At 43.8% G+C, this 19,715-nt stretch overlaps 1 protein-coding gene across 6 annotated transcripts in view; it reads left to right on the plus strand.

The window, feature by feature from the left end:
- The window catches only part of KIZ (kizuna centrosomal protein), a 190,845-nt gene that overhangs the window by 77,477 nt on the left and 93,653 nt on the right, over positions 1-19,715 (plus strand). For all 6 annotated transcript variants that reach the window (XM_056567647.1, XM_056567650.1, XM_056567651.1 and 3 more), the window contains exons 6-7: positions 10,466-10,600; positions 11,932-12,075. In XM_056567647.1, the coding sequence (XP_056423622.1) occupies positions 10,466-10,600; positions 11,932-12,075 (279 nt within the window). The remainder of the gene's footprint in view (positions 1-10,465; positions 10,601-11,931; positions 12,076-19,715) is intronic.

Genomic DNA, 19,715 nt, shown 5'->3' on the forward strand with positions numbered 1-19,715 from the left:
TCCTACAGTCTTCCTTGCTTGCATGTTCAGAGGAGACCAAATGCTATTACCTTTATAAAGGGTGCACAGCATTGTTCAGTGTATGCAATTGAGAGATTACATGTAACCTAAAAATAGGACCTAAAACTAGTGAATAAAGAGTGAAAAAATAGTTAATAAATGTAAATAAACCCCCCTAATAAAAGTATGAATCACCCATCTTTTCAAAAATAAACACAAACATGTGGTATTCCTGTGTGCAGAAATCTCTGAACTAAAATATAATGTTAATGGAACCACAAGGTCAATAGTGTATAAATAAAAAAAATACAAAAGTCCAGAATTGCATATTTTTGTTCACTTTATATACCAGAATTTTGATTTATAACAAGTCCCATCAAAACAAAAATTGTACTGATAAAGACTACAGATCACAGTGCAGAAAATGAACCCTCATACATCCCCATATACGTGAAATTAAAGCGTTTTAGGGGGTCAGAAGAGAACAATTTTTACCTCTTAAAGGGGTACTCCGGGGAAAAACTATTTTTTTTTTTTAATTAACTGCTGCCAGAAAGTTAAACAGATTTGTAAATTACTTCTATTAAAAAATCTTAATCCTTCCTGTACTTATTAGCTGCTGAATACTACAGTGGAAATTCTTTTCTTTTTGAAACACAGAGCTCTCTGCTGACATCATGAGCACAGTGCTCTCTGCTGAAATCTCTGTCCATTTTATGAACTGTCCAGAACAGCATATGTCTGCTATGTGGATTTCCTTTTACTCTGGACAGTTCCTAAAATGGACAGAGATGTCAGCAGAGAGCACTGTGCTCATTATGTCAGCAGACAACTCTGTGTTTCAAATTTCCACTGTAGTATTCAGCAGCTAATAAGTACAGGAAGGATTAAGATTTTTTAATAGAAGTAATTTACAAATCTGTTTCACTTTCTGGCACCAGTGGATTTAAAAAAAAAAAGTTTTTCACCGGAGTACCCCTTTAAGGACAATGGCCGTAAATGTACGTCCTGATGCTTTTGTTCAAAACACACCAGGACCTACATTTGCGTACTGTACATGACGCGAGCACTGGACTGGCGCTCGCATCATCGCACTGATGTCTGCCATTAACCCCTCAGATGCCGTGATCAATAGAGATCACAGCATCTGCTGCAATGCGGGTGTTTAAATGGATGCACTGCTGCGGGGATCCAACATGGCGGCTGGAGGTCCCCTCACCTGCCTCCGACGCTCTCCAGGGGTCTTCTTCACTGATCTGACATCGAGCAGACCAGAGAAGAAGTTCGCCGATAATACAGATCAGTGCAATGCCTATTCATAGCACAGGTCAGTACAGTTTATGCAATCTAATGATTGCTATCAATACTCTCCTATGGGGACTATAAAAGTGTAAAAAAAAAAAAGAAAGTTTACAAAAATTTGTGAAAGCCCCTCCCCCAATAAAATTTAAATGGCCCCTTTTTCCTATTTTATCCCAAAAAAGCGTAAAAAAATATAATTAATATACATATTTGGTATCGCCGTGTGCATAAGTGTCCGATCTATCTAAATATAATGTTAATGATCCTGTATGGTGAACGGCGTAAACGTTAAAAATAAATAAAAAAATTTCAATTTTTATTAACCCCTTCCCGCAAAATCAGGTACATGTACATGATGATTAGGTATGACTTCCCGCATCACCACGTAAATGTACCTGACGAGAATAAACTGTCACAGCGCCCCGGCAGCACAGCCGAGCCTCCCTGAAGCTGGCCAGGGACCAATCACAGTGTTCCCCGGCCGGTGATCGCTGCTATTGGTCCGTCAGTACAGACGGACCAATAGCAGGGATCTGGTGCGGGTCTCCTCCTTCCCCCTCTCCTCCTCCGTTTCACTGCGCTCCGATCCTGGGTTAACCCTGTAGGCACTGTGGTCACTGAGACCGTCTATTAGGGTAACAGAGGGAGGGAGCTCCCTCTGTCACTGATCGGTGCTCTACAAAGTGAAATCAGAGCACTGATGTTTGCCATTGCAACCAGAGGCCTTACACTGACCTCCGTTGTCATGGCAACATGAGCGATCAGTCCCTACCTAAGGTAGGGACTGATCTATCCTATGCCTGTCAGTACTGACAGACATATGCATAATTCAATGGAGTACAGATATGTACTCTATTGAATTATGTGTACAATAGTAAAAAAAAAAAAAAAATGTGGAAAAAATTATGAAATAAATTTTATATATGTGTATAATACACCTCCAAAAATAGTCCCCCCAAATACATCAACATGTCCCGCAAAAAATGAGTCCTTACACCAAAAAATAAAAAAGTTACAGCTCACGGAATGCGGCGACTTAAAAACATGATTTAAAAAAAATAGTTTTATGCCATAAATTAGCTAAAATATAAAAAAAAGTATGTAAATTTGGTATCTCCGTAATCGTATCAACCTGCAGTGTAACGTTAACATGTCGTTTATACCACATGACAAACGACCAAAAAAATAAAAATAAAAAACAAACTCAGAATAGATTTTTTTTTATGTAAACCACCTCAATAAAATTAAGTAAAAAATTATCAGTGTCACATGTACCCCAGAATGGTACCAATGAAAGCGTCAGCTTGTCGCCCACAAATATTTTTGCACCCCAAGGCCCCTGTAATTTTATATGATGCCAACAAAATATCCTAAACTAAAAGGATGCCCCAAAATCCACACAGCACACCTTCATGTCTGAGGCCTGTGTGAGAGACAAGTAGCACAAGTACGTCAGAATTTGGGGAACAAATCTTGAGTTTTCTTTGTCAACACCTACTGTGTTACGGAAAAAAATGGATTAAAAGGAAAAATCTACAAAAAAATAAAAATTTTAAATACTGCATCCACTTTGCTTTTAATTCTGTGAAAGTTTATAAAATGGGGTGATACAGGCCCCTCAATTCCACTGAAACTGAACTGGTCCCTGAAAAATCTGATTTTGCAATTTTCTTGAAAATCGAATGGGAACATAAAATAGACATATTGTAGATGTGAATTAATCATTAATTTGGTGCAGCATGGCTAGTTGTCGTATGAGCAGAAATGCTAATTTTGCATTTTTTTTTACCAAATAACCATTTTACTAAATAACCATGGACACATGTCAGATTTTGAAAATTTGCCTTGGTCATTAACCTCTTAAGGACCAAAGACGTACCGGTACGTCCTAAGTCCTTTCCCTTTCTATAACGTGGGGCCACGGCGTTATAGCTGGTCGGGTCCCGTGGCTAATAGCGCGCAACCCTGATCTCGGTGCCGCGCGCTATTAACCCTTTCATCTAAAGTGAAGGTAAAACCATGCCAGTTAGCTCAGGGAGCTGTTCGGGATCGCCGCTGCGAAATGGCAGCATCCCGAACAGCTTACAAGCCTCCATGCTGTCTGATCGCCGAATGACTGCTCAGTGCCTGAGATCCAGGCATGAGCAGTCAAGCGGCAGAAACCAGTGAAACCTGTCAAGCAGCAGAAACCAGTGATCAATGTAAAAGATCAGTGTGTGCAGTGTTATAGCCCCCTATGGGAGCTATAACATTTTATTCATTTTTTCATGATATAAAAAGTGACCAAAAATACACTATTTTGGACTTTGGAATTTTTTTTGCGCGTACGCCATTGACCGTGCAGTTTAATTAACTATATATTTTTATAATTCGAACATTTCCGCACGCGGCGATACCACATATGTTTATTTTTATTTTTGCCTCTGAGCGCTCCACTGTCCGAGTCCTCCGTGTCCGAGCCGTGAACCAAGATGGGAGCAGGAGTACCTGGACTATAGCGGTGAGTGCAGGGCACCTTTGTATATTACTATTCGGTGATTGCTGTTTTCACTGTCCTAGCACCTCTGCTGCCAGAGTTGGGTTTCCATATCTGCGGGACGCCATTTCCATCTCGTGGTCTCATAATAGGGTAGGTGTTAAATGATCTTTATTCACTTTATTTTTCACTTTTTTTGCAGTGTTAAATGATCTTTATTCACTTTATTTTTCACTTTTTTTGCAGTGTTATAGCTCCCATAGGGACCTATAACACTGCACACACTGATCTTTTACATTGATCACTGGTTTCTCATAGGAAACCAGTGATCGATGATTCTGCCGTTTGACTGCTCATGCCTGTATCTCAGGCACTGAGCAGTCATTGGGCGATCGGACACCTGGAGGCAAGGTAGGAGACCCTCCTCGTGTCCTGCAGCTGTTCGGGACGCCGCGATTTCGCTGCAGCGGTCCCGAACAGCTCCCTGAGCTAACCGGCATGGTTTCACTTTAGACGCAGCATTCAACTTTGAACGCCGCGTCTAAAGGGTTAATAGCGTGCAGCACTGCGATCACTGCTGCACGCTATTACCCACGGGTCCCGGCTGCGTGTGGCCCCGCGTTATTGAAAGGGAAAGGACTCAGCACCTTGGTCCTTAAGGGGTTAAAGAGTTTTGATTTTTTACAGGTAAGGAGGAAAAAAATGAAAATGCAAAAACGGAAAAAACCCCGGTCCTTAAGGGGTTAAAGTCAAAACAAGCTATTGAGTAAAGGGGTAAAATATAAGCAAATATACATATAAGCAAGTGGTACCGATAAAAACTACAAATCACGGCGCAAAAAATTTGCCCTCATACCGCCCCTTATAAGGAAAAATAAGAAAGTTATACTGTAGGTGGATCAAGATAGGGCAATTTTAAACATACTTATTTTGTTAAAGTTTGACATTTTTTTTTAAAGCGGGACAATAATAGAAAAGCGTGTTACCATGGGTATCATGTTAATCATATTGACCCACGGAATAAAGAAAACATGCCATTTTTACTGTAAAGTGTACAGCGTGAAAATGTTTTCTGTTCAATTTCCCCCCATAAGTTACTGTATATTTTTTTTGGTTGTGCCATACATTTTATGGTAAAATGAGTGATATCATTACAAAGTACAATTGGCCACACAAAAAACAATCCCTTTTATGGGTCTGTGAATGGAAATATAAAAGAGTTATTTACTAAGGTTTCCCTACATTTTGCACTTTCACTACATTTTTTATTTATTTACACGTGCTCTGATCTGTCGGGTTTTCCTCAGCTCAAAGCCACTACATTTTCTGTGGAAACCTTAGTAAATATGTTGGGTTTTTGTGAAAATGTCGGGACCACGCCCCCTTTGACAGCCATGCCCACTTTTTGGCAGCCACACCCTAAAATGGAGAGTTAGTCTGGGTTTTTTCAATTCTGGCGTACATTCTGGCACAGACAGAATTTCTGGCACAATGCGCAAAACATCTGAGGTTTACAATAGTAAATCAGGGCCAATGTGTCTGTTCTGTCTTCCTACACGTTCACACAGTGTGTAATCTGACATTCAGCATAAACCATCCCTGTCTTCCAAATAAGAGGACTGTTCTTTGTAGTTCATCAGGTGTATTAGTCAACAGGTTTTAATAAACTATAAGAATACAAACAATATGTATAAGTACATGTATAACGACTGCATATATCATACATTACATAACAGTGAAGCACATGGCAAAATGGCTGCCTATACATAGGATTGCATGGCTAGCTAACAGTCTAAAATCTACACAGTTAACTCCCTGAGTAGTAATACAAAGCATGATTGATCCACCCCCATGCTTAACAGTTGGACTGAGGTTATTTTCATTAAATTCTGTTCCCCTCTTCTCCAAACGTACCTTTGCTCATTCCGGCCAAAAAGTTCAATTTTAACCTCATCTGTCCACAGAACTTGTTGCCAAAATGCATCAGGCTTGTCTATATGTTCATTTGCAAAGTTCAAACGCTGATTTTTGTGGTGAGGACGTAGAAGAGGTTTTCTTCTGATGACTTTTCCATGAAGACCATATTTGTACAAGTATGTCTTTATAGTGGAATAGTGTACCACAACTCCAGTGTCTGCCAGATCTTTCTGGAGGGATTGTGCAGTCAAACGTGGGTTTTGAATTGTTTTTCTCACAATCCTGCGAGCTGTTCTGTCTATTTTTCTTGGTCTTCCAGATTTTACTTTAACTTCCACTTTTCCTGATTTATTAATTACATTCCGAACAGAGTATATTAACATCTAAAAACATTTTGCTATCTTCTTATAGCCTTCTCCAGCTTTGTGAGCGTCAACTATTTTCAGTTTCAGATTTCTAGACTGCTTAGAAGAACCCATGGTGCTGATTGTTGGGGCAAGGTCAGATGAGTCTGGGCATTTAAAACCTTTGAGATTGACATCACCTGGTCTTCCCAGATGATGATTGAGAACAATCCATGACACTGGCAGGTCTCGGTTTTGCAAAGGGAGCAGTGCATGCTATAAATTCTGCAGGGTGCCCAAACTTTTGCAGATGCCATTTTTTTGTTTTCTGTTGTTTTGAAAGTGTAAATGATGGAAATAAAATTTTGATGACATATTATAAGAATGTCTAATCTGTAATTTGATGCCTTTTGGAGATTTTTCCATCTTTCCTTGGCTTCTTTATGCACATTAATACAAATTTTACCTGGGGTGCCCAAACTTTTGATCCCCACTGTAGATCACTCTCATGCACTCTCTGTTAATATGTGAGGATGTGACGCAGATTTAGTCCTTTTGGTTGCCTTGTACCCAGGAGGAACATCCAGAACCATTCCCTATTCAAAGGGTTTGTCTGTGATCTCCTCCCCGTGCAGGTCTTTTTACTCTTTCTATTCCAAACACTCTCAGAGAGTCAGTTTTACCCTCATGTTGATCCCTGAAGTGCTTGGACAGAGCAGAGACATTAAACTGATTATTTCTGCAGTCAGACACATGTCTTCTGATTCTCACCTTTAATTATATAGTTGTGCAGCCAACATATTGGCACCCACATGCTTCACAAGAGGCCAGATACAAAATGTATTTGGAGTTACAATTTTTTAAATCTTTAATGTTATACTCCAAGTTACTGTCATACTGTCATCTGAATTCTTTTGTGACATGCATGTGATACATGTACTATGACCATACTTCTAGTTTCCTGCCACGTAGGGTTCCTAGATGGGTTTGTAGCATTAAAGGAGATGTCCCGTGCAGACTTTTTCTGTTCTGTCCTGCCTGGGCTGCAAGAAAAAAGAAAACAAACTTTCACTTACCTCCATATGTTCTCCCGGAGCTCCGCAACAGCTTATCGGTCGGCCGGGCTGTTTACTTCCTACTTTCTTTAGCCCGGTACGTCACACGGCGCTTCAGCCTATCACCTATCTTGTCTTGCTGGAAGACCCAAGATTTTGGATGCAAACCCAGCTTTCTGACACTGCACTGTACAGTGGGACCCTAAATCTGTTGGTAATCCTCAGATTTCATGATACCTTGCACACATTCAAGGCACCCAGTGCCAGAGGCAGCAAGACAACCCCAAAACATCATTGAACCTCCACCATATTTCATTGTAGGTACTGTGTTCTTTTCTTTGTAGGCCTCATTCCATTTTTGTTAAACAGTAGAATGATGTGCTTTACCAAAAAGTTCTATCTTGATCTCATCTGTCCACACAACATTTTCCCAGAAGGATTTTGACTTACTCAAATTCATTTTGGCTAAATGTATTCTTGCTTTTTTATGTCTCTGTGTCAGCAGTGGGGTCCTCCTAGGTCTCCTGCCATAGCGTTTCATTTCATTTAAATGTCGACACCGATGCTCCCTGAGTCTGCAGGACAGCTTGAATATCTTTGGAACTTGTTCGGGGCTGCTTATCCACCATCCGGAATATCTTGCGTTGACACCTTTCATCAATTTTTCTCTTCCGTCCATGCCCAGGGAGATTAGCTACAGTGCCATGGGTTGCAAACTTCTTGATAATGTTGCGCACTGTGGACAAAGGATAATGTAGATCTCTGGAGATGGACTTGTAACCTTGAGATTGTATATATTTTTTTCAAAATGTTGGTTCTCAAGTCCTCATACAGTTCTCTTCTCCTCTTTCTGTTGTCCGTGCTTAGTGTGGCACACAGACACACAATGCAAAGACTAAGTGAACTTCTCTCCTTTTTATCTGCTTTCAAGTGTGATTTTTATATTGCCCACATCTGTTACTTGCCCTAGGTAAGTTTAAAGGAGCATTGCTTGAAACAATCTTATTTTTCCCCAATTTTGAAAGGGTGACAATAATTTTGTCCAGACCATTTTTGGAGTTTGGTGTGACATTATGTCCAATTAGCTTTTTTCCTCCCTTTTTTGGTTTAGTTCCAATACACACAAAGGGAATAAAAATGTGTATTGCAAAACATGTGTTACTGCAATCCTTTTCTGTGAGAAATACTTCATTTTCTTGAAAAATGTCAGGGGTGCCTACACTTATGGCCATGAGTGTATCTTAAAAAAATTTTTTATATACATGATGGATCTGTCTCCTATCTTTTAGAAAAACAAGGTGTAATACAACTTAACACCACTAGATGGTGCTATAACCACACTAATGAACTCTCAGTTATAGTGATGGGCAGAAAGCAAATTGTAAATGCTTCTCAAACCTTCTAGGCAGAACAGTGTCATTTTTACCAAAAAAGGGCACTGTGTAGAAACAGAAACCCCCAAAAGTTACAAAATCACGTTTTTTTTATTTTTATTCCTTCCCAAAAATAATATATATTTTTTAGTCATCAATCAATCATTACTTCAATCATCAATCAATAATTGCATAGTACAATCGGTGGGGCAAAAAAAATCCCTGCGTCATTATTGGTCTAAATTGGACCTGTGGTCAGTTTAAAAAATATGTATTTTTTATGGTGTTTTTTATCCTTGGGTGACCTGATTCTAATGCTGTTTTTATGTTGTTGTTTACCCTCCTGTTCCTGAATTACAAGCATGGTTTTTCAGTTGGTTGACTATTTGCTCTTTTCCTTGAATAGTCAGGTAGGCAGGATCTTAATTTCATAATAGGGGTGTGAATATGAGGCTAAATGAGCATGAATCAGGCTTAAAGGGGTGTGAATATAATGTTGAGGGGATGTGAACCAGGCTCAACCTCCCCTCCCTCAAGCCTAGCATTCATACCATTTTAGAAATGTTTTAAAGGGGTACTCGGTATTCCACCCCTAGACATCTTATCCCCTATGAAAAAGGATATGGGATAGGATGTCTGATAGGGATCGACCGATATCGTTTTTTTAGGGCCGATACCGATAATTGGTGCAGGTTAGGGCCGAAGCGGGCTGTCCTTCTTCTCCGGCGGTCATCTTCTCCACTCCGGGCAGGCTCCGGCCTAGTACGCTGCATAGACGCCGCTGCGCAGTGACGCCCGTGCGCAGCGACGCACCTGACGTCACGGCGTAGCGGCGTCTATGCAGCTACTAGGCCGGAGCCTGCCTGGAGTGGACAAGATGACCGCCGGAGAAGAAGGACTGCCGGGACCGGTTCACCCGGAACGCCCCCGGACACTACAGGAACGATGGATGGCCCGGACCACCCCCATTACTGGTAAGTTTAATTTTTTTTATTCACTCGGAGGGTGGGGGAGGGGCCCGACCGGTATAGCGGTATGGGCAAAAATCCATACCGGTATACCGCCCAGCATCACGGTGGGGGGTGCGACGCGGTGCGGTGGGTCGGGGGTGCGGTGGGTCGGGGGGTGGCGGTCGCGGTGCAGTGGGGGCGGTGCGGGGGCGGGGCATTATCGGCAAGGTAATTGCCGATACTGATAATGCCCAAAATCATGATTATCGGCCGATAATATCGGCCATGCCGATAATCGGTCGATCCCTAATGTCTGATCGCCGGGGTCCTGCCACTGGAACCCCCGCAATCTTTTGCATGCCACCACGGCATTCTGAACTTTTTGTTCCGAATGCTGGGTTTGGGGCCCACGCCCCCTCCAAGAAATCATTCATGTCTTTGGGAGGGGGGTGGGGCGTGATGATCGCCATTCCCCCTCCCATATACATGAATGGAGGCGGTGTGGCATGACATCGCGGGGGTGTGTGTTTGAAACAAAAAGTTTAGAATGCCAGGGTGGCGTGCAGTGAACCCCTGCGATCAGACATTTTATCCACTATCCTTTGGATTAGGGAGAAGATTTCTAGGGGTTGAGTACCCCTTTAAGCGACACCCTGTTGATAAATATAGCACATGCTGCATGGTAGGAAGGATCCATGCACCGCCTGGGTGACTTTTTTCCTTTTGGTTCATGGCATCTCGTCTTTAAACCAGAGATGATATTGATGGGTAGCTGAGCATGCAAGTGCTTGTAATGATGTGTTGACTCACATGTGGACAAACCAACATCATAGTCCGTAAGAGTCTATTAGAGGCCCAGAAAAAGAGATGCTATGAATCTGACACCAGGAATAGCACTGAGTATGTGCAGTGTCTGGTTATCAGATGGACTGTTATAAATTTGGCGTAAGGTTATTTTTCTTTCATGGTGGATTATCAGACTTTCTACACAATCCACTGGACAAATAATGGACTATTGCAGTTATTCCATTTTACTTTTTTTTCACAGAAATAACCTTTCTAGCCAAGGATTCATTCATCTGCTTCAGTGCATAGAAGGTATGCTGCAACAGATGGAACCTTCTCCCATGCAACTGTACCAGGATACTGGTCTCAGTCACAAGAAAAGAGATGACCTCATAAGGTATTATATGTTTAAACAACTGTGTGATATATGTGTATAAAAGTGATAATGTATGTAAGATGTGTTTACAAGAGTGATATGGGATACATATATGATTATTTATAAATGCATCCGTTTAGCAGTCTATGCATGTAGTGTCCCTCAGCTGTCATGGTCGTAGAGATATTGTTTTAGCGAACAAAAATGAATAGAGTGATATAGGGTTTAGAGACATATCTAGTTCTTGTTCCTTTAACAGTAATTGTTGAAAGTGGACTACCAACCTGCTAAAGGTTGGTAATTGTGTTATATTTAATTACGGGGATAATGGTAATCTTCCTACCTTTGTGGGGGCCATTTGTGCGAAATTGACATAAATTGAGGCCACGTAGTCGACTATTTAGAATTATCTACTAGCAATTGATTGTAAAATTGTCATTTTTTTTCTATAAGAACGTGACAATTAACTAGGAAGCGATTTTATAAGTGACAATCATTATGATTTCACTTTTCACTTCCTGTTTGCCATGATGGCTTCCACAACAAAACCTAGAAATAAAACATAATAATCAAACATTGGATACTTATCTAACGTCTTTGAAGTGTATTTGTCACATACTTAACACTAAACTGTCCACTTATTGCAGTAAGGCTTCACAAGTATAATCTAGGTATATGTTTGTTCAGTGTTTAGGATACTTTATATTCATAAAAAAAGGTTTTGTAAGGAATCTACGAGTTTCGTAGAGGTAGCGCCCTGCGTCTGCTATGCTCCAGAGCCACAACACCTCTCTAGGTTTACATCACACCTGCTCCTCCTCTTGACTGACATACTGTGCTTGCCTGCCCATGGCGGCCTGGTATAGTTTTTCCGCGCATGCGCCATCAATGTTTGTTACGGTGCACGCTCAGGGAGTCTGCAAGATAATTAGAACCTCTTTAACTACGTGTGTCTCATAATACCTAGAGATAGAAATCTTGTCCCCTGCCTATAGTGACTGCTTTGTCTTCATTGACTGCACAAGCGCAGAACAGTTACTCACATCTGTCACGGGCAGACGAGTCCTGTGTGTTAATCAAGAGGACGAGCATGTGCAACGTAAGCAGAGAGAGAAGTCCCTGAACATAGCAAGTCCTGCCTCTCTGTCACTCCTGGATGCTTTACAAAAACTTTTGTTTTATTGATATAAAGCATCCTAAATGCTGAACAAAGGTATACCTGGATTATACTTGTGAAGCCTTACTGGGACTTTAACAATTGTTAAATGTGTGACAGATGCACTTTAATCTGTAGTGCATTATATGTCTGTGTTGTGTATTTTTGGTACAGAAACACCTTTCTTATCTTCTAGGGTGTGTAATCAGATGAAGCCTCTTAATAAAGAAGACCTTGAGGCCTGTACTGCCCTTGTCACCCAACAGCTTCAGATAGACAGTGGAAGAATTGTAGACAAGGAAATTATTTGCAACCACAATCTTAACCAAGATGGAGAAAGGTATTAGTGATTATTAGTAATTTTATGTCAATTATTTCTTTATACTCTTATGTTGGTTGGTCAGAGAAAGACAGTTAAAGGGGTACTCCATGGGAAGTGAACTTATTATATACCCCTGTACAGGGCCGTCCTACATACCCATCCTCCAGCCCATACCTTCCTGTGTGTGGGAAAGTGACGGCCCGCTTAGCTAATAATCGGCCACAGTGATGTCTTGCCTCAGCTAGTGATTGGCTGACCGACCCGCCACTTGCCCATGTCCAGGAAGATGGGGCCCGGAGCGCATAGGACAGACCCTGTAGAGGAGATTGAGGGGGATCCCAGCAGTCGGCCCCCTGGGATCACACATATCCCCTATCCTGTGAGTTCAGTTCCCTGGAGTACCCCATTTGGATTATGAGAACAAATAACTTTTTTATGTATTTATTTTGCAGCAGTCTTTTAGTCACAGATGATCCAAATAAAATTTACTAAAATCAGTTACTGTGCAATTTTTTTGCACACAGCAGGTGATGAAAAATATAAATTGTTGGACATAATATGCCAGATCATCAGATCATCCCAAAAAAACTGTTATATGTTGCTCAGTGTCTCATCCTGATCATGTACATATCATTTTTATGTGTCTATGACCTATATTTCTCTCAGACCTAGCTTTATTCTGAATTACCTTAATGTTGTCAACCAGAAGCAGAGGGGTGGGACCCTTTCTTCTCCTCAGGTCATAACCACTCCCCCTCCCTCACTCTCCTCAATCACTGGTCTCGGGTGTGAGCATCTGTAACCCTTTCCTTTCTGGTTTTATGCTATACACACACACTGTGCTTACAGCTTTTGCAAAACTACAGCTCCCAGCATACCCACACATTCTTTGAGTTGAAGTTTTGCAACAGCTGGAGGCATATGATTGGTAAAACTCAGGTTTACAGCAGTGTTGCTGCAGGCTGTGTTCCTCCTACTGTGGCAAAACTACAACTCCCAGCATGCCCACAGATCATTTGGCTGAGAAGGCATGCTGGGAGTTGTAGTTTTGCAACAGCTGGAGGCATATGATTGTAGTCCCCCTGTATTAGATACACACACACACACACACACACATTGACTTCATTTATTCATACACATGCACATTACCTAGACAACACAGATTTACACACATACATATATATCCACACACACATATATACGGTACATGCATTGACACTTTTTAAACAAAAAATCCTCCATTCAGTCCCCATCGTCAGTCACCAGCTTCTTTCATCATCTGCTCACAGGCAGCAGTGTACTCCCGCCCCTCCCCCCTTCTCCTCACACGAGGAGACTGTGAAGTAAACACAGACAGTGAGGGAGCCGATCACAGCAGCTTTATATCTGCAGACCTGTCAATCATGAAGTGGGTCCATGATGTAGGTGATGACCAGTGGACACAGCCAGGCTGATAAGTATCCCAGGAGGCAGGGAGGCAGTTTTTTGACTGCTTTTTCAATATGAAATACTGAAATTTTTCTAATGAAAGCAATTGCAAAACCTGTTGGTTTTGCATGCTTTACCACATATCAAAAGTTTTTATATCTGACAGTGCCCATTTAAAGGACACCGGTCATGAAGTTTGGGGCATATAAATTAACCATAGTCTGTGTATTGTGTGTAGACTATTAATCCAGCATTACTTTTACCTTCTTTATTCCAGTTGTAATTACCACAAAAAAACACTTTTCTGTGCAGTCACTGACAGTCGGATAGGCACGGCCAGCGGTTCGCTATGCCCTCCTGCCGCCACACCCATCCCCTATACCTCAGGGCTGGGACTGCTGTTTGATTGACACACAGGTCCCAGCGCATGTGCCCCCTTTGATTTTTATGTGTGCACCGACCAACAGGAATTTACACTGCAAGCGCTGGCTCCCCTGGCCAGCACTTGCTCCTGCTATCTGACATTGCTTCCGGTACAACGGTAGAGGTAGGGAGCGAGTGAGCTCTCTAGCATTGCACAGGCGCACGGAGATGTGAAACAGCTGGAGCGGGCACTTGGTGGGGAAGTGATAACAATGCCCGCTCGCCTCTTCTTTTTGTGTGCCTGCATTTACTAGAGGCAGAGAGCTCACTCACTCCCTGCCTCTAGCATTGTACCGGCGGCGATGTCCGACAGCAGGAGCGAGTGCTGGTCGGGGGAGACAGTGTTTGCTGTGTAAATTCCTGTCGGTCAGCGCACACATAAGAATCAAAGGGGGCGAATGCGTTGGGACCTGTGTCAATAGGCGTGGCGGCAGGAGGGCATAGCGAACCCCTGGCCACGCCTATCCGACTGTCAGTGACTGCAAAGAAAAGTGTTTTTTGTGGTAATTACAACTGGAATAAAGAAAGTAAAAGTAATGCTGGATTAATAGTCTACACACAATACACAGACTATGGTTAGTTTATATGCCCCAAACTTCATGACAGTTGCACTTTAAATATAAACTGAAATTGGGCATGTCAATATAACATTATTGTCACAGAACCGAAAAAACATGGGGACATGTTATCAGTATAATAAAATGTAATTGGCAATGATGATTTCTGTAGCCTTGTATGTTGTTCCCGATGAACCCCTTGATGCTAGCAGGTGTAAACTTGTTGAGTTTGTATTGGAAAACACTATGGGGAGATTTATCAAAACCTGTGGAGAGGCAAAGTTGCCCAGTTGCCCATAGAAACCAATCAGATTGCTTCTTTCATTCTTAACAAGGCCTGTGAAAAATGAAAGAAGTGATCTGATTGGTTGCTATGGGCAACTGCTCAACTTTGCCTCCCCACAGGTTTTGATAAATCCCCCCCTATGGATCTTATGTAGTATGGCCAAATATTAATACGTTTATTCTAATGCAAGACTAGCCTTTTCTGGTTATCTGTAGAATTGCTGGCCAAACGCACTCATTAGATGTCATCCAATTGCTATCAACTGTTTGCATGTTTATTACAAGAAGGGTATAAGCTGCTGCCAGATTCCACAATGATAAATGGGGTTATCTGGGGACCGAAGAAAAAAAAAATACTCTCCATGGCGTGGAATGTACTTACAGTCGTGGCCGTAAATGTTGGCACCCCTTAAATTTTTCTAGAAATAAAGTATTTCTCACAGAAAAGGATTGCAGTAACACATGTTTTGCTATACACATGTTTATTCCCTTTGTGTGTATTGTAACTAAACAAAAAAAACAAAAAAGGGGGAGTTCCCCCTGGCTTATTTCTGGCACCATTTACTGTTCACTAATTCACCTTCCTCCTCTGCCCAGCTTCTCCATTTTCTATCTGCTCCTTTCTCCTGCACACCCTATTAAAACTACAGGACTGTTACAAAGGGGGTGTAGCTTGTTGGTATGATGTCAAAAGGGGGCCAGGCTTGATGAGCTATGATAGAGAGGGGGTGACGATGTTAGAAAGGGCGCGTGGTTTGTCGGTATCATGCCAGAAAGGTTCGTAGCTTGCAAACCGAGGACACTGAAAGCCAGGACAAAGTGTCACTGTTGGGGGTGGGGAAGGAAGAGGAGAGAGAGAGGAGACGAAGTGGGCCGAGGATGGCAGGTTTTCCTTCACTTTCTGCCTGTAACAGCATATTCCAGTTAAGAAAACCGTCCAGTATAGGTTATAAGTTTGTATTTCAATACAGTTTGTCTGGCCATGAGGGGTCAAAATATGAATCATTTTTACTATCCAGAGTACCCCTTTAAGGATTGGTAATGTTCAAATCCCTCATACCAGATCCTTCTTTCCACTGGAGGGAGTTGACACTTTTTAGCAACCCTCAGACATTAAATTATCTGTCAATCCTGTTAGGTTTGGCCGACGTTTATTTAATGTATATGGTCAATTTTAGGCTGTGAGTTACAAGGTCACACATTCACGTGCCTCTTACCCTATTTAAAAGATACATGTTGTTAGTGATTTGACTATTTTTATATATTGTTACGCCGAGCGCTCCGGGTCCCCGCTCCTCCCCGAAGCGCTCGCAGCGTTCTCTTATTCACAGCGCCCCGGTCAGTCATATTGCTCCCAGCCGGGATGCGATTCGCGATGTGGGACGCGCCCGCTCGCGATGCGCATCTCGGGTCCCGTACCTGACCCGTTCCCCGTCTGTGTTGTCCCTGTGCGCGCGGCCCCGCTCCTTAGGGCGCGCGCGCGCCGGGTCTCTGCAATTTAAAGGGCCACTGCGCCACTGATTGGCGCAGCAGGCCTAATCAGTGTCATCACCTGTGCACTCCCTACTTATACCTCACTTCCCCTGCACTCCCTCGCCGGATCTTGTTGCCCTTGTGCCAGAGAAAGCCTTTCCTTGAGTGTTCCTAGCCTGTGTTCCAGACCTCCTGCCGTTGCCCCCGACTACGATCCTTGCTGCCTGCCCTGACCTTCTGCTACGTCCGACCTTGCTCTTGCCTTATCCCTTGTACCATGCCTATCTCAGCAGTCAGAGAGGTTGAGCCGTTGCCGGTGGATACGACCTGGTTGCTACCGCCGCTGCAAGACCATCCCGCTTTGCAGCGGGCTCTGGTGAAAACCAGTAGCAACTTAGAACCGGTCCACCGACATGGTCCACGCCAATCCCTCTCTGACACAGCCTGTAAAAGAGAAAAAAGAGAGACCGGAGGGAGGCGCCTCGTGTGATACCGTATGGGTAAGCAACATGAAAAACTTGGGGGTCGGTTAAGACACACCCCTAGGTAGTGGCTGCTCACCTGAGAGCAAGTGAAAACTTGCGTGTCAACCCACAATGGGGTTACCAGAAGTGGCAAAGATGGTAGGACTGCTGCCAAGCCGGAGGTCACAGGGGAGGAAAGACAACCAATCCTGATGAAACTTTAGGCAGGTAGAACAAAAAGACCCCAATAGGCGCTGCAGATTCCCACGAAGTAAACCAAACCAGAGATGAAGTGGTAATAGTGCAGAACACTGGAAGGTTTATTGTAGTAAAAACAATAAAATACAGATTACGCGTTTCGGGGGAGCCACCCCCTTCTTCAGATCAGAGTATGTACAACAAGATGCAGACAGGGTTTAAATACATGGAGACTAAGTGCCAACCACTTAAGTGGGAGGAGCTAGTCCTACATGCATCACATGGTACATTGTGTGAAAATATACAAATAAACACAAAAAACAGAAATGAGCAATTGATAACTTAAATGTAATGACAGTGAAAAAAGATTGCTGTCCGTTCCGTCATGTTACTAACAGGAAAATATACAAAAACATCAAATAAGTACATAAAAGAAAGAATGACAGCATCCGGACTGTAGAATATAAACATCCGGGCTGTACTTCATACACCGCTCCCGACAGTATCCGGAATGAGGAAAGTAAACATCCGGGCCGTACTGTGAACGGACTGCCGTCAGGAGCGGTATTTCATTGAGCACCGGACCAACGTGGAGGCAGTGTTTACTTACAGACAACTGCACCAGTTGGTCCGGTGCTCAATGAAATACCGCTCCTGACGGCAGTCCGTTCACAGTACGGCCCGGATGTTTACTTTCCTCATTCCGGATACTGTCGGGAGCGGTGTATAAAGTACAGCCCGGATGTTTATATTCTACAGTCCGGATGCTGTCATTCTTTCTTTTATGTACTTATTTGATGTTTTTGTATATTTTCCTGTTAGTAACATGACGGAACGGACAGCAATCTTTTTTCACTGTCATTACATTTAAGTTATCAATTGCTCATTTCTGTTTTTTGTGTTTATTTGTATATTTTCACACAATGTACCATGTGATGCATGTAGGACTAGCTCCTCCCACTTAAGTGGTTGTCACTTAGTCTCCATGTATTTAAACCCTGTCTGCATCTTATTGTACATACTCTGATCTGAAGAAGGGGGTGGCTCCCCCGAAACGCGTAATCTGTATTTTATTGTTTTTACTACAATAAGCCTTCCAGTGTTTTGCACTATTACCACTTCATCTCTGGTTTGGTTTACTTCGTGGGAATCTGCAGCGCCTATTGGGGTCTTTTTGTTCTACCTGCCTAAACTCTCTGACACAGAGGATCCACTATCAGCTAGCCGAATCGTGACAGTAGATCCGGCCATGGATTCCGCTGAGGTGCCGCTGTCAAGTCTTGCCGACATTTCCACGGTGATCGCCCAGCAATCCCTACTGATCGCCCAACGAGATCACCAGCTGTCGTACTTGACCACCACGATACAGCAACTTCAGTCACAGATACAGCAGCTGCTACAGCAACAACCATTTCCTCCGCCGGCTCCTGCACCTCCTCCGCAGCGAGCGGCCATGGATTTCGCTGAGGTGCCGCTGTCAAGTCTTGCCGACATTTCCACGGTGATCTCCCAGCAATCCCTACTGATCGCTCAAGGAGATCACCAGCTGTCGTACTTGACCACCACTATACAGCAACTTCAGTCACAGATACAGCAGCTGCTACAGCAACAACCATCTCCTCCGCCGGCTCCTGCACCTCCTCCGCAGCGAGCTGCCGCTTCCAACCCCCGCTTGTCCTTGCCGGACAAATTTGATGGGGACTCTAGACTCTGCCGTGGTCTCCTGTCTGGGAAGGCCCTGCCATGGGCCACACCGCTCGGAGCACCTCTCTCACAGTATCCTTTGCAAAATACCTCTGTGCCTCCCGCCGAGGAGGCTATGCAAGTGGATCGGTCTCGCCTGACCCCTGAAGAAAGGATTCGCCACAGAAAATGCCTCACGTCCGCTCCCAGTCCCGTCAGTCTAACCTCAGTGTCTCCTCCTTTACCTGGTCTCCCCAAGGCCTATCTGGACTATGCTGTGTCTCCTTCCCATAGCCCCCGTCCTGTTAACACTCTGCCCCGTGCCAAGCTTTACCCTCTTCCCTCCCTCCCCACTCCCACGCCTTCTTGTGTGCCCACTGTTGATGAGGTTTCCCGGGGCTTCACCACCGTCTGGAAAAAGACTCTAAAATCCCTCATACTAGCCTCATCCCGGGTGAAGAAGCATGCCGAAAAAAAAAGAACTCCTCCTGTGTTTGTGTGGCTCTCCACCAAGTATATCCGCTTCCGTGTCCCCAGTTTTAATCTGGGACCACGTTATCTTGGACCCTTTGTAGTTAAGTGCCCAGAGGAGAGATCTTGGTAACCTGAGGACAACATCCTGGACAAAAGTCTTATCCTCAGGTTCTCAGGCTCCAAGAAGAGGGGGAGACCCAAGGGGGGGGGTACTGTTACGCCGAGCGCTCCGGGTCCCCGCTCCTCCCCGAAGCGCTCGCAGCGTTCTCTTATTCACAGCGCCCCGGTCAGACCTGCTGACCGGGTGTGCTGCGATGTTGCTCCCAGCCGGGATGCGATTCGCGATGCGGGACGCGCCCGCTCGCGATGCGCATCTCGGCTCCCGTACCTGACCCGTTCCCCGTCTGTGTTGTCCCTGTGCGCGCGGCCCCGCTTCTTAGGGTGCGCGCGCGCCGGGTCTCTGCAATTTAAAGGGCCACTGCGCCACTGATTGGCGCAGCAGGCCTAATCAGTGTCATCACCTGTGCACTCCCTACTTATACCTCACTTCCCCTGCACTCCCTCGCCGGATCTTGTTGCCCTTGAGCCAGAGAAAGCCTTTCCTTGAGTGTTCCTAGCCTGTGTTCCAGACCTCCTGCCGTTGCCCCAGACTACGATCCTTGCTGCCTGCCCT

Source organism: Hyla sarda, chromosome 3, assembly GCF_029499605.1.
Source record: "Hyla sarda isolate aHylSar1 chromosome 3, aHylSar1.hap1, whole genome shotgun sequence".
Lineage (NCBI taxonomy): Eukaryota > Metazoa > Chordata > Amphibia > Anura > Hylidae > Hyla > Hyla sarda.